Source organism: Onychomys torridus, chromosome 1 (genome assembly GCF_903995425.1).
Source record: "Onychomys torridus chromosome 1, mOncTor1.1, whole genome shotgun sequence".
Taxonomy (NCBI): domain Eukaryota; kingdom Metazoa; phylum Chordata; class Mammalia; order Rodentia; family Cricetidae; genus Onychomys; species Onychomys torridus.
The window spans coordinates 82,298,435-82,314,416 of record NC_050443.1 but is presented as its reverse complement, the minus strand read 5'-3'; the positions used below and the strand labels follow the sequence as shown (position 1 = coordinate 82,314,416).

Here is a 15,982-nt window from a genome sequence, read left to right as displayed (position 1 = left end):
GTGTTCTCCACAAGCTGAATTAAACAGTATCATTACAGCCAAGAATCACAGCTTCACACCTATAATCTTAGCACTCAGGAGAAGAATCTTAAGTCTCACTTAAAAATCATGATAAGAAGAATCAGATGTCTCTATCAATTGTAAAATCATCAATAATGAATTTTCTAAGGCATTATAAAATGCTAATTTATGACAATTCCTGTTGTCTTCATCTTATGTTTCTCTATAAAAGGGTGGTATTTGATTATTAAGAACTGTAATCAATGAATAGAAATGGAAGTAGCAACATAATAATTCTGTATACGAGGGGGCCTGTGCATGTATCTCACTTAGTATTGTTCTTGTGTAACCTGTAAGAAGACCTGAGTTTGATCCCCTGTACCACACTAACCTGGAGTGGTGGTGTACACTTGGACTCCCAGTACTCCCACACAGGAGATAGAATGGGAAGATCAGGAGTAGCTAAGAATGATCCTTGTCTGCACAGCAAGTTCAAGGACAGCATGAGTGGATACAGGAGACCCTGCCACAAAAGCCAAAAGGAATGGATGGGGGACAGGGTAAGGAAGGAATTAAAGGGATGGCCTCTGGGAGGGAATGGTAAAGAGAATGTGGGAGTGATGTAATTTTATTTTAATTAAAAGCATTTTAAAGTAAAACAAAAACATGCAAAGAGAGTTTGATGTCATCTGAAGTAATGAAAAAAATAAAATGTGGGACTGTAGGACCAGGCAGGACACAGAGAAACTTTCAACTACATTTGGTTTCCAGACGTGGTAGCAAGAATTTCCACCCAAAACTTGAGAACTCTTTTTAAAAAAGATTCAAAAAATAGAGCTAAAAGCAGCTTCCTAGTTGTGTCTCTCAGGCAAGCCATGGCATGTAGACTTGACCTACAGCATGGCAGATTTCTGCCTTAGTGCACTTAAGTATCTCCAAGTTGCACAGCACACTACATGGAAGATTTAGCTTTTATTCACACAGACAAAGAAAGATTGGTGGACTAGCTGCATACTACCTAATGGCAGTGTGGACCCCAGAGTTGGTGGGGTAAGCATGACTCTCCTGAGTACCTCTTCCATGGTGGGAAGTTGAGGTGGGTGGAGCCAGCAGCCAGGGCTGTCACTTCAGTCCTAGCCACACTACAGTTTAAAGCAATGGTCAGAAAATGATTATAGATACACAAAAGACAGATTCAGATGGAATAAACTTCTAAATGGTTCACACTATGTGGGAAAATGTATGTAGGCTTTGAAGAGAGAGGAAAAGGAGGATAGACAGTTACATAAAGAAATGATAGTTTCAAAAAAATGAAATCTTTAAAGAGACAGTAAAGGTAATATAAAAAGTAAGCCATGTAAAGATGGAAATCACACAGAGAGTCTGGATTATATTGTCTTTGGGATTTTTGTTTCATTTTGTTTTCTTTTTTGAGACAGGGTTTCTCTGTGTACCTTTGCGCCTTTTTCTGGAACTCACTTGGTAGCCCAGACTGGCCTCGAACTCACAGAGATCCACCTGGCTTTGCCTCCCAATGCTGGGATTAAAGGCGTCTTTGGGATTTTTAACTGTAGAAAGACATTTGATTGTAAAGGCTGCTAAGTTAAGCCTTTTATATATGTTAAAGGTATCTTGACCCCAAATTTATGTCTAAGGATATGTTGCTGTGGGAAAGAGGGTCTGCTTTTGTTTCCACAGAAGATGAGAACCTATGGATTGCTTCCAAGGTAATATGATTTGATCAAGGAAGACCCCCTGAGAGGTTTCCAGATGTCCTAACATCCAAAATCAGCTTCAAAGCAACTGACTGAGATGATTAATCCTCACAGACATTTGGCACCCAACATGGGGCTAGAATTTTTACCCAAAACCTGAGAACACTTTAAAAAAGAGTCTAATTAGGTGCTAAAACAACTTCCTAGTTGTGTCTTTCAGGTAAGCCTTGATACAGAGATTCCATGGCCCTCAGGCTTGAGCAGGTTTGTGGCATGTGGGCTTGATCTATACAGCATGACAGATTCCTGCCATGGTACACAGAGGTGTTTCCAAGCCATGCAGCTCAATGCATGGTGGATTTAGCTTTTTCTAGTACAGACAAAAAAAAAAAGTTTCTGGGATACACGCTGCTGGATGGAGGCATAGACCCACTGCTTTCCAGACTTGGTGGTGAACATGGATCCCAGAGCTGGCAGTAAATGTACCTACACCACGTTGGGAAGCTGAGGAGGGTGGAGTCAACAGACAGTCATCAAGAAGCTTAACAATTTAAAGTCTGTCCTGGTCAGAGAAGGATTATAGATTCATAATAAGACAGATTCAGATGGAATAAAACTAAACAGTTTACAGTGTATGTAAAAATGTGTGTAGGGTTGGAAGAGACAGGAAAAGGAATACATGCAGTTATATAAAGAAATAGTTTGTAAAAATAAAGTCTTTAAAGAGACAGTAAAAGTAATATAAAAGTTAAGCCACATAAAGATGAAAATTACACAAAGAATCTGGATACCAAATATTATTATATTGTTCTTGGGATTTTTAATTACAGAGAGACATTTAATTGTAGGGACTACTCAGTTAAACTAATATGTATATTTTAAAGGTATCTTGACTTCAAAATTCATGTTTAATGATACATTGCTTTGGAAAGGAGGTTCTGCTTTTGTTTCCACAAAAGATGAGAACCTATGGATTGCTTTAGGCTAATATGGTTTGATCAACCAAGACAATCTGAAAGGTCGATACAGCCTCACAGACTACTACAGCCAAGATTTAACTATAATTCTTAATTTTTTCAGTATCCCCATAAAATTACCAATGCCCCAACCAGCAAGAAGTAGTATGTATGAAAAGCTATGACCAAATTTCCAAAATATTATTAATAAATGTTTATTTTTATTTAAAGGGAGTTGATTATAAATACAGTCTCTTTCTAAAAAAGGAAAGGGGATAGTATAGATATGATAGGATAAAAGAGTGGATTATTGAGTCTACTGTTAAAGAGAAACAACTTGTTTAAAATGTTTTACATTGCTATGGATTTTAGTTTATTGACACAAATTAAAGTTAATTTTGTTATACTATATATATTTCTACTTTTGTTTAAGGTATTATGTTTGTACAGCTCATTTGTAATTGTAATATGTAATTAAGAAATGTAGATTAATAATTAGGCATCTACGATAATCAAACTTACAGTCATGTTAGGTTTTCTGGTATACATAGATATGTTTCAATTAGGTAGGTAATCTTCAAATACTTCAAAGACTTACAAAATACAGCATTTAAAATATTTTAAAAACTTAGATTTTTCTGGACAGTGAGACACATCTGCTCCTGGCAGCACCTATTTATTTCAAAGAGGAAGATGGGCATCAAAGACACTCCATATGGAGTTTATCTTCTTTGTACAAAATGGACTGCTGGGCAAAGAATTGTTATTGCTTGGACTGCTTGGCAAAATGTTGTATCGACTGGACATACAGGACCCATGGAAAAATGACCACTAAATTTTCCCAAAACAAGGAGAGATTGTTCTTCAGGTTCCTTCTTCACAGAGGAGACTGTCAGACATTCTGCAGGACACAGGGAGAAGCAACTAAGAGACTCTAAGTCTATAGGCTGAAGATTACAACATTGCAGAGGAACTTTGGGTGACTGTCCAGGCAGCCAGCTGTTTCTGTCATTCTAGATTTTTGAAAATTGCTTACAATGCTCTTTCTGTTTACTTAGTTAATATTATATCATCCTGGGGTCTTTGATGTAGTTGAAGACTAGATAGTTATAATTTTCCTTGGTTATGATAAAGGATAAATTAGATATGGAACTTTAAACACACAAATATAGGAGAGATTATAAAATATTTTCTTTAATTTTGTTAAGTACAAATAGATCAGATATTGTAACTGTAATTCTTGCTTGATAACTGATATGTATATATATATTAAAGCTAAAACCTTCCTTTCTTATTAGTTAGAAAAGGGAAAGTGCTGAGGGATATCTTTCTGTATGCTGTGAATATATGTTGTTCCCATTGGTTAATTAATAAGTTGCTTTAGCCCATGAATTTTGAGAAAACAAATGCCGTCCTCTTCTATTGTTGAAAAATGTAAGTGACCTGATGCTGGTTATACAACCTCAGGAGTATACCACAGAGAAACCAAACCAACTAGAATTTTAAGATAGATACGCTTACATTAAAGAGTCAAACATGTCTTCAAGAGACAACAGTTTTATCCTGGGTTTGGAACCATCCATTGGGGGTCACAATCAGTGAGTCACAAAACACAACACAACAACACAAAGACATGAATGTGAAGAAGCTGTGTAGGAAAGAAGGAAGGAGTTGACAGGATAGAAAGGAGATAACACATACAGTAGGAGTATGAGAGTAATCAGAATGTATAACACAGTCTATGAAATGGTCAAAGAACAAATTTTAGTCTGACAGTCTTTTGAAAGGATACACTAGGGAACAAAAGCATAAAGTTAATTTACTATCAAGAAGTTTTAAGGTAAAATTCTGAATACTGCAACCGAGAAAAATACTCCTGTGCCTACAAAAATATAATAAAGTTATAAAAAAGACATTTTAAACAAAATACTTTTAGAATAATCACAAAGCAGTGTATGTTATTTCTGATAGCTAAAAATTAAGTAGTAACAATTTAGAGATATAACATAAGGATGATTAGAAAAATATTCATACAGACTAAAAATTAACAAGAATTTATCACAAATATTAATTGAATATATCCAGTGAGTATGCAATAAGGTTTACATATCATTTTTTTTATAAAATTCCATATTGAAGTCTAAAAAGTCAACAGAAATCACAGCAGAGGTAAATTTATAAAGTTTTTTTTTTTTCATTTGTGTATCCAAGATTCTGTTCCCATGGGAATGGAGGTTGTCTCTGACTCTCTTGCCTGTGCTTAGAACCCTTTTCCTTCCACTGGGGTGTCTCATCCATTAAAGATATCACATCCTTAATATATAGTGTATCATGTTAGGCCATCATTGGAGGCCTGCCATTTTCTGAAGGGAAATGGAATAATATTGGATCTGGGAAAGGGAGGAGTTAGTCAAAGGACTGGACGGAGAGGAGGGAGAAGAAACTGTGGTCATGATGTAACATATGAAAGAAGAATGAATAAAATAAAAAGTAGACCACAATTAGGTATAGTCTAAACCCTTCTAAGTCGTTCTAAAGAAAGTATGAGCTTTTAAACAGAATTTAAACATCATGTAAGTAAATTCATAAAAAAAAAAATGCACTGTACTACTTAGTGAGTGATTAAAAGGAATAACATCTCAGGGGAGGTGGTGGATTTCAAAATCTTCTTGATTTGTAAATGAAAACTCAGTCATTTTAAGACATTGAAGTCAGTGGCAAAAGCAGACATGTAAATACATAGTTGTACATTAAGGGGCTGTTTTAGTGGCCTTACATGGCACACTGGGATTGTGGAAGAGAGAAAAAGAATTGTGAGACAGAGCAGAGGAGGCTTAATGGGTTCTCTCTAATAAAGGTTAACTATTTCCAATGATGTGAGGTTGGTGAAACCCCTTGGTTCAGTGTCATTTTGGGGTTTACCTATTGGGAGTTTTCATTTCTTCTAATTATGTTTCCCTGAGTTAGAATCCCCAGAGCTCTGTGGATTAATTTGGAATCCTTAGGGAGGCAGGACTAGACACTAAAGAGAAGACAAACTGCTGGTCTTGCACAGCAGTGAATCTCTGGTGAATGTAGCACACCAGTTTCCCCTTCCTTCTAGATCTAACTATCCTCCAACTCACTAGTAAGCTTCCTCACGAACACAGTTCTGATTTTCCTTTGTACCACCTCAAGCAAACAGCTTGTTATTTTAGCCAATTCAGGCTTCAGAGTTATTGGTCTAAAGGCTAGAACCTCAACCTTTTCAAAAATCTCAGTGTTTCTAAATGTCTGCTAGAAGCCCAGAGTTCTACCAAGTCATGGAAATCAACCAAGTGCTACCTCCAAATCACTGAGAAGCACAGAAAGAAATTTAAAGCCAGGTATGTGGACCATTCTCAGGAAACAATTGCTAAGGAATAGTCATTGACTTACATGTTAATACATTATTTAGAATATGGATTATAAAGCACCAAGGTTTGCTTTGGTGAGAAAGCAACAAGAATGATTAAGAGTCTCTGGCCTCTGTAGCCTGTGCTTATGCTTTTCATTAACTTAAAGTCTTTGCCTCCCAATTTCAGTCTTTTGATAAATGAGAAAGCAACTCTACAATGTTAGCAAAAATATGTCTATAAACTCATGGTATTTGAGCAAAATTGTGAGAATAGGTTTTGTACAAACTCTACACCACCATTTGTTTTAAACACAGAGGCTAACAAACTGAAACTATCATTTCTTTCATTAGCTGCTAAAGAATATAAAAAAAATGTATGTTTTTATTGGAGGCTGTCAATACAGAGCAGGTAGAGAAAAAGCACAATTTATGTAGGCAGTGACTGAACATTAAGTGCTGCTCTCTCTTCACTGAGTTTGATCATGGGATGATTTGAGAATAAGCCTGGGTGTTTTCCTTTATAGATGGGATAGAAAAAGAAGCAAACACAGTACTCCAAGAAGAATAAGGTTGTCTGCAAATATGTCCTAGGTTTTCCATCATATTAAAGGAAAACAATCTATAATATTTAGAAATATCTTACATTGAAAAATAAGCCCTGTACAGTTCACTGATAGTATCTCCTGAAGCAATAGTATGGATTAATGTCCTTGAATACTTACAATGAAATTATAGTAAATGATTATTTTTATCTTATCCTAAACTTATTCACATGATCTCTAAGCCCATATTGCTGCTAGCCTAATAAATATATCAGTGGTAATTCAATCTGGGAAAACTTTTGCTGTATGTACTCTGTGTATAAGACAAGTATTTGAAAGTTTATCTGTTGGTGATTATGTGTGAAAATGTATTTTCACTTACCTCATTGAATTCTGATTATATAATTCCTGATGTTAATCTTAATTACTAGTTATTTTTAAAGGACTAAGATTATTGCAGAATAATGTTTAGAATATCAATATTTATACTAGCTCAAACTTAAGCATATTCATTTAAGACAATTCATTTATGCCACTACAGGAGCAGTCTCCTGAAATCCAGGTCCTAAGCACCTGATATTCCTGTGATGTCAGTCTACAATGCCTCTGTCATAGAAATCTCTACCTTCTTTCTGATTGGAATCCCAGGGATGGAGCATGCTCATATTTGGCTCTCCATTCCAATTTGTCTAATGTATCTTGTGGCCATCATGGGGAACTGCATCATCCTCTTTCTCATAAAGACAGAGACTTCTCTACACGAGCCTATGTATTACTTCCTCTCTATGCTGGCTTTTTCTGACCTAGGACTGTCCATTTCTTCTCTTCCAACCATGCTGAGAACATTCTTGCTCAATGCCACAGAGATTTCCTTAGATGCCTGCTTTGCTCAAGAGTTTTTCATTCATGTATTTTCAGCTATGGAATCATCAGTGCTTTTCATCATGTCCATTGATCGCTTTGTAGCTGTCTACAATCCTTTAAGATACACCTCCATCCTTACAGGCAGCAAGGTCTTTAAAATTGGCTTAATATTTGCTGCATTGTGTATTACAGTTATTATGCCATTTCCCTTTACACTAAAGAGGTTGAAATTCTGCAAGAAACGTCTCTTATCTCATTCTTACTGCCTTCACCAGGATGTTATGAAAGTAGCCTGTTCTGACAATAGGATCAATATGATCTATGGATTTTTTGTGGCTGTTTTATCTCTGTTATACTTGGTGTGCATTTCTGTGTCTTACATGCTAATCCTTAAAATTGTTCTGGGGATTGCTTCACACAAGGGTCGCCTCAAGTTCTTTAACACTTGCATCTCTCATATCTGTGCTGTGTTCATCTTCTACACACCTATTATCACCTTGGCAGCCCTTCACCGTTTTGCTAAAAATGTTTCTCCAGTTATTGGAGTCATAATAGCTGATATCTTCCTTCTGGCTCCACCTCTAATGAATCCTATTGTATATTCTGTGAAAAGTCAGCAGATTAGAAATCTGATCCAAAACAAATTATGTGAGAAACATCATTGGTGGGAAATTCCAGCTTCCATGAAAGCCCAGGTTACATCATTATATCTGAATACATGCAGACATTGAAAAGTCACAATGAAAAAATACTTCCTGAACACAAAGGTACACTGCATATTTCCAGTAAGCCAACCTATTTATTTTATTAAAAGGGACAAGAATTCTATGTTAAATATCTATGGAATTAATCAAGAAGTTACAATCAGGTTAGAACTAGTTAAACTTCTTTCCTTCTTTCTCACTCTAGTCTTTCTGTGCAACCAATTATACAAAAAAATTTTCATCAAGTGTCAAATATAACAAGGAGATGTTTTTCAATGAATTATACAACTAAATTTTTAAATAATATATTTGCATGTAAATGTAAAAAGCCATATGACTCTAACTCAACAGTGACTGATTTGTGCTTCTAAAAGTTATCATATATGCTTAGCCATAGAGTCACAATTTTTATCATCTATTGTGTGTGTTTCAATCATGTGTAACTCTGGAAAAATGTTCAAGAGCTCTAGGCTCATGTGTGTAAAATAAATAAATGCAAAAAATCAAATATTTAAAATACTTTAACAAAAACTAATGTCTAGGACATTTCTGATGCAAAGTGTGTATCAATAAATAATTGCTAACTAATTAAAACAGGGCATGTTTAAAAAATAATTGTTTGTTTGAAAGTATTGCAATATCCAATCATGATGAGATATGTTTTGTTAAATGCTGTTTAATCATTAAGATATCATAGGTGCCCAAAGTTTGGGAAATGGGAAGATGAGATACAATGGTTAAAAGAACTCTTTTGTCTTTTAAAATATACAGCAAATGTTCTCATTTTTTGCTTATATAACCTCAAAATCTTGCATATCATTGAAATGTTAGAATTTTTGTATGCCTCCTGCAAGTAAGTCTTTTCTACCCATTATATCAGCTATCATTCTTTACATTTTTATCCACAAGTAAATCAAGAGACACTTTCTACAAATGCTCAATGTTTAACGGATAATAATCAGTCTGGAACCAGCAAGTAATCTATATTTAATGATCAGATTTTTCATACAGATGAGCATTGCTTTGTGAATTTCTAATACATGCAAAATATATTTTTGTGCACATTTTTCTTTGATTCTCACAATTGAATCAGCTTTTCAAAAAGCATTCCTCTACATTTAGTCAGTTAAAAAGACTAAAGTTGTAAGGACTGATTTAATGAACTTCATGTAGAAATGTAGTCAAGAGGTAGGGTGCAAACATTATTTCCCATATCCTGGAGTATGCTTACTATGTTTTAACAGGAATGCACAGGAATACACAACCACTCACAGAGCTATGAGGTCAATAGTGTTGAGGGTAACTAGAGTTTAAATATAGTAATCAAATAACAAATACTTACATGGATGACCTTGATGTAGGCTACAAAGAACCTAAGGGCAATCTGCCATCAGAGTTCCTTACAAAGACAAGGAACTAATGAAAAATTCTAAGTCTGGAAAAGATTCCACTCAAGAAATTCTGAAAAATGATAATGTATGTTACCAGGAGATAATTATTTTGTGTTTATCTAATTTGTTTGTTTCATTTTAGAGAATGGCAAGGTTTTCTGTTATTTTCCATATGTTTCATTTTAAAATGCATTGGACATCCATCAATCATGTGTGAAGAAAAAAGAGAAAACTCTGCAAAGGATAGAATATTATTATATGTACAGTGACAAAGATTTCTTAGGTTACAGAATGTGTAAATTAGGCAGGGAGATTATTTTTACCAATGAAGTTTCACCAGTGATAACTCCCATTATTATGGCAGTCTTATCAGGATTTCATTTCTAACATAACTGAAGCAAACACACATATTGTTGATCTTTTTTCTTCTCTAATAAAATAAATTATGTTGATGAGTAAATAAATATGTTGACAGGTTCCTTCCACCCATTAGAACCATAGGATATAGTGCTTAAGCAGTGAATCTTTAAATGTGTTATCTATTCTATCAGCATAAATATTACCCTCAATCTTGCTAAAATATAGTGACTTATGACATGTTTAAAAATAACTGACTAAAAATATTTTTCGCTGGGAGGTGGTGGCACACGCCTTTAATTCCAGCACTCGGGAGGCAGAGCCAGGCGGATCTCTGTGAGTTTGAGGGCAACCTCGTCTACCAAGTGAGTTCCAGGAAAGGCACAAAGCTACACAGAGAAACCCTGTCTCAAAAAAAAAAAAACAAAACAAAAAAATTTCTTAACCAACCTTCCAAAGAGTTCCTTTGTGCATTGATTCTGGTGTATACAGAAGACCAGCTGAGACATCCAGCTTTGTGAACTGAACAACTACTGGATTCTGGGACCTTACAGTGATAGACAGCCAATGCAGGAGTAGCTGGACCACAGCCTGTAAGTCATTCTAATAAATCCCTTTACATACATACATATATCAATACAATACAAATCACTACATATATATATATATATATATATATATATATATATATATATATATATATATATATGTAGAGAGAGAGAAAGTGATTTATTGGAATTATATAATTAAATAAATAATGAATATATATATATATATATATATATATATATATATATATATTCTATAAGTTCTGTTCCTCTAGAGATCCCTTACTAATACAAATATTTATATTTATACAGGTACTTCACAAAGAAAAAAATCAAAATGTTTAATAAGTACATAAATGAGAGAGTATAATTTGAAATTGGAAGAAAATTAGCAAGGAATATTAATGCTCTAAGACCATGTTACTCTAAAGAAATAGTCTTACTTAAGGTTTTTGTTGCTGTAATGAAAAATAACAAAAAGCAACTTGCATAGTAAAAAATGTATTTCTGTTACAACTCTCAGGTCACACTTCATCACCAGTGAAGTCAGGGCAGAGAACTGGAACCAGAAACTGAAGCAGAGGCCTTGGATTGTTCCTCGTGACTTTCTCATCCTGACTTCTTACATAGGTCAAGACCACCTGTCCAGAGGTGTCACTGTCTGGATCCACCCACAGCAATCATTAATCATGATAATATACTAAGAACTTGCCTACAAACAATCTGGTAGAGGCATTTTCTCAGCTAAGTTTCCTCTTCCCAGATAACTGTAGCTTGTGTCAAGTGGACAAAAACAAACAAATGAACACCCAGGACAGCTAACTTTCCTGCCTCCTCATGCTGGGAAAATCATACCTAGGAAAAAACAACAGCTGAAACAGAGAGCTGAGTAGAGGTTGAACCTGAAGATGTCTACCAGACACTTAAAAATAGCTCTTTCTTTCATCTAATTCTATGTTCCATTCAGCTCTTCATTTATGTCCCTGGACTCACGTCTTAGATTTGCATGAAGCAATTCTTCAGTTTTTTGCATGTAGGCATGCTTTCCCAGCTTCCTAAGCCTGTGTATACCAGTAGAAAGTGAAAGCTTAAAGAATTCCCTGCTTCCAATTTCATTCCTCCCATCACCCACCCCTGTTAACTTCATGATGGAATGTCACATTGAATTTTTTTAAAGTTAAGATAAAATTCCCAGACTATCTGACATAATTTGCACTCTATTTTCAATCTGGATTCTGAGAGGTTACACTAAATGTGATGTTAGTAACTGTAAACTAGATTTCCATGGAAACTGAGACTACTGAAGAACTTACAAAGAGAAACAAAGGACATGGGACAATAGGAGTGTAACTCTAAAAGTCTTTGAAATACCATATCTAGATGATGTGTGTGCGAAGGGTACATGAACTATCATATGGTAATCTTCTGTCTTTCTGTTGAAAGACACGTGTCCTTCGAAAATTAATTGTACAACTTTTTAAGACTTTATTTTATGTATGCATGAGATTAACTAATAGCATGGGAACAGAAATGAGAAAATTGGTAGACACTTATAGAATGTTTTAATTTGACTTAAGAGTTTAATAATGCTAATGATAGTTAATTTGTGATGTTCATCTTGTACCTTAAAAATTGAACCCTAATGGAAACTACCTAAAAATATGCAGTTTTGAAGACAATAATGAATCAAATGCTAGAATAGTAGTTGCCAAAGTCTTCCCACATAAGATTATTTTAATTATAACTAGTAGAGTGTTATGAAGAAAATCATGTTCAAATAAGGAGTACCAGAAGAAAGATAAATTTATAAAATGGTATATATCTCCATGAAAATAAAAAAAAAAGCCCATAGAAAAGATGACTTTGGAAAATATAGTCACATTCTAAAGAAAAAGTAAAGGATCTCTAGTCTGCTTTGTTAAAAGGGAAGAATATTATTGTTGCTTGGGGAATTAAGAATAATCTTGAAACAAACACAGATCTCATTTCTCATTTTTTAATAGAATAGATTAATTTTGGCATAAATAGCAACAGATTTGATTATGACTGTCATTTCATATTAACATTATGTTTAATTCAATAAAGAAATGTGAAACTATAACTAGACTCTAACCACTCTTCTGAATAGTGGAAATCTGGCCATTAACAGTACTGTCATGTTATGCTGATGTTATTCTCCTACTGAGAGAGGACAGACATTGATCAGCTAAAAAGAAAGGCAGACTGTAAAGAAGTTATTTTCTGAAACCAGTTTGCATGCAAGAGAAAATAAGATGCATTTTTTGAAGTGTATATCAATTCAATTCAAAGGGGAAATATCTGTTTTGAATAGTATTTTATATGCTGATATTGAGAACTTTTATGAGGTGTTAGCTAATTTAAAACATCCTGTGTATGCATAGAATAAACCTACCCATTTCCTGAAAGTTCCTATTGTCTGTAAGGCTATATACTATTCTGCACCACCGTTCTGAACCCCCAGATTCTACACCCCATTTTGCCACTATTTAAACTGTTATTCTGATAGATACACATGAGCATGAATATACCGGCATAAAACAATTTTTGAATATGCAATCCAACCTAGCAAAATTTTCCCTTTCTCCAAAAACTTTGCTTTTCTTACTATTTTTATTAAACTAAAATATAAGCATGAGATTCAAGATCTTTCAAGAGAAATGGGGCATAAGAATGGCAACTAATCTTCCTTAGAATCAGTGGAATACATGCAGTTGTATGCTCTCCCAGGAGTTTTCCATGAGGTCAAAGGCTTTTCTAAAATTGCTAAAGATACTAGGTCCAAGGTAGTTGACAACAACAGAATAAAACAAGATGATGGATGAAGAGGTCAGCCACATCTCTTTCATTTGTTTTTGTCTTGCTTTCACAATATAAGCTGACAGTGTGCATCTATGTTTGACCTTAGAAGTACCTGCTGGTCCTCTTAGAATCTGTGGTGTACTGCATCAGAGAAAGAGTATCTTTTGCCCTAGCATCACTTAAGAGTTCCCTACCTTCCTCAAGCTAATTCCCTAAGTAGTATCTTTCCAGAGGTATGTCTCCTCTCAAAGACACAGACTCTTAGATTCCTCCGTATTGGGATCTCTGGACTGGAGGAGAGTCACATCTGGATGTCCATCCCTTTCTCATCTGTGTACCTTCTCTCTTTCCTGGGTAACTTTACAGTCCTCTTTTTTATCAAGACAGAGCAAAGCCTCCACGAGCCCATGTATTTCTTCCTTTCCATGCTCTCCATCTCTGACCTGGACTGTTCCTCTCTTACTTACTCACCTCCTTGGGACTGTTCTTGCTTGGAATTCATGCAGCTGCATGCTTTGCTCAGGAGCTTTTCATCCACCTATTCATAGTCACTGAAGCTTTTATGCTGTCTGGAATGACATTTAACCATTCACAGCCCTTTGAAATACAGCACAATCCTAACCACCTCCAGAGTTATCAGAATCTGGGTCTTTCTAACTTCCAAGAATGTTATTTTGATCCTTCCACTGCCCTTTCTCTGGCAGACTGAACTACCATCACCAAAGCTTTCTTTCCCACCTCTACTGTCTTCACCAGGATGTCATGAAGCTGGCCTGCTCTGACAATAGACTCAATATAGTCTAAGTATTGTGTGCTGTACTTTCTGCTATGTTGGATTTGGTATTTACTACCTTTTTTCTACATAATGATCTTAAAGACAGTACTGGAGATTGGAACCCCCAGAGATCAGTTCAAGGCTCTCAACACTTGCTTTTCTCACATCTGTGCTGTGTTAATCTTCTATGTGCCCATACTGAGTGCAGCCATGCTCCACTGCTTTGCCAAGAAGGTGTCTCCTCTGACCCACATCCTCATGATTGATATTTTCCTCCTGGCAGTACCACTTATGAATCCCATTGTGTATTTTGTGTGAAAGTTTGTCAAATCTGAGTAAAGGTTTTGAAGAAACTGTGCAAAAATAAGCTGATCTGAGGAATGAGAAAGGGAATGAATGTGTATGTAGTAATTAAATAGACCAGATGTTTGGTTGGGAAAAAGCATGATATATAGAGCCATGTTGGGTAGGACCATCAGATAGGGTCCTAAGGATAAATGTCTCTTAATGAGCCGAATACCCTTTGTACCTCAATCAAATGATTTTCAGCATCATGAAATCATTTTTACCTGGTTCAGAGGGCAGAGAACAAATGTCTCATGGTGTTCAGTATGGTGAGTATCCTTAGTGTCTCAATTAAATACGGGATAGACCAAATGTCTCATGGTGTTCAGTATGGTGAGTATCCTTAGTGTCTCAATTAAATAGAGCATTGAACAAATATCTCATGATGCTCGGTCTGGTGGGTATCCTTAGTGTCTCAATTAGATAGATCATAGAGCAAATGTCTCATGATGCTCAGTCTGGTGGGTAGGTATCCTTAGTGTCTTAATTAGATAAATCATAGAGCAAATGTCTCATGATGTTCATCATGCTGAGTGTCCTTAGTACAAGAGTTGTACTGAGACTCTTAGACTGCTCATCTGAAAACTGAAACATAAAGGAAGAATGAAAGATTGAGGTTCCTGATTTTAAAAATATTTACCAATAAAATAATATGAAAAGTTTCTATATTTGTACTCATCCTAAAATCATTCTTCTCCTATATTCTTTTACTTTGTGAGAAAATAAAAACCAAGAGAAAGGCTAGGGCTTCTTATCTGTAGAGAGCTGCGTGTAGCCGCACCCTAAAGATGGCTCTGGCTTCTACCCTCTGCCTTCCCGATGGCAAACACTCTTTATGGTAAACAGCTCCTTATTTGGCTATGGCTGGATTCGTGTGTTGCTAGCATATGCGTGAACCTGTGGACAGTGCCCACGTGGCTGCCTGGGGTTGGTTGCCCAGCCCTACTTAGGTGCTGGGAGAGGCTTGCCTGGAGAGAGAGAGAGAGACACAATGCAATTAATCAAAGGTCTGATTAAACTGTAATAAGAAGGATCCCGGTGTCGCATCTTCCTTGCTGGTCGAGGTGGGCTCGACAAGTGGTGGCCTCCTACGGGGACAATTACCATGGCTCTCTCCGGATTCAGAACTCATTACAGTCAGGCGGTATACTGGTAAGTCCTCAGGAAAAAACTGGGGATCCGCTACAAAAGCGGGTAACGCTCACCTGTAGAAGGGAGAGCGGGATAGCAGAGCTGCGATAAAAGCAGACAGGTAATTCTAGAGCCGTGATAAAAGCGGACGGGTAATTAAACAAAACACACAGGGAAACCGGAGGGCTGGAGCAATTCTGCAGAGGCTCTGAGAAACCTCCGAGAAACTTCTCAAATTGAGAAAAGAAAAAAAACAAAAAAGGTATACTAACATGGGCGCCTCCTCCTCGCACCCAATTTTTTTGGCTCTTAACGAGCTGCTTCTCTCTAAGAAATTGAAAATAAAAAGAAGCACTCTAGCACAGTTTTTGCAACAGTGTGATGTAATTGCTCCTTGGTTTTGCAATTTCTGGAAGCCTTACAGTGCCTTCCTGGGAAAAGTTGGGAAGAGATCTAGA

General features: G+C 35.9%; 1 protein-coding gene across 1 annotated transcript; it reads left to right on the top strand.

The window, feature by feature from the left end:
• The first annotated feature begins 7,176 nt into the window (after positions 1 to 7,176).
• LOC118578731 (olfactory receptor 51A4-like) lies at positions 7,177 to 8,184 on the top strand. Its single transcript, XM_036179903.1, has one exon. It carries the CDS (start codon positions 7,177 to 7,179, stop codon positions 8,182 to 8,184), a length of 1,008 nt encoding a protein of 335 aa, XP_036035796.1.
• Positions 8,185 to 15,982: the final 7,798 nt, after the last annotated feature.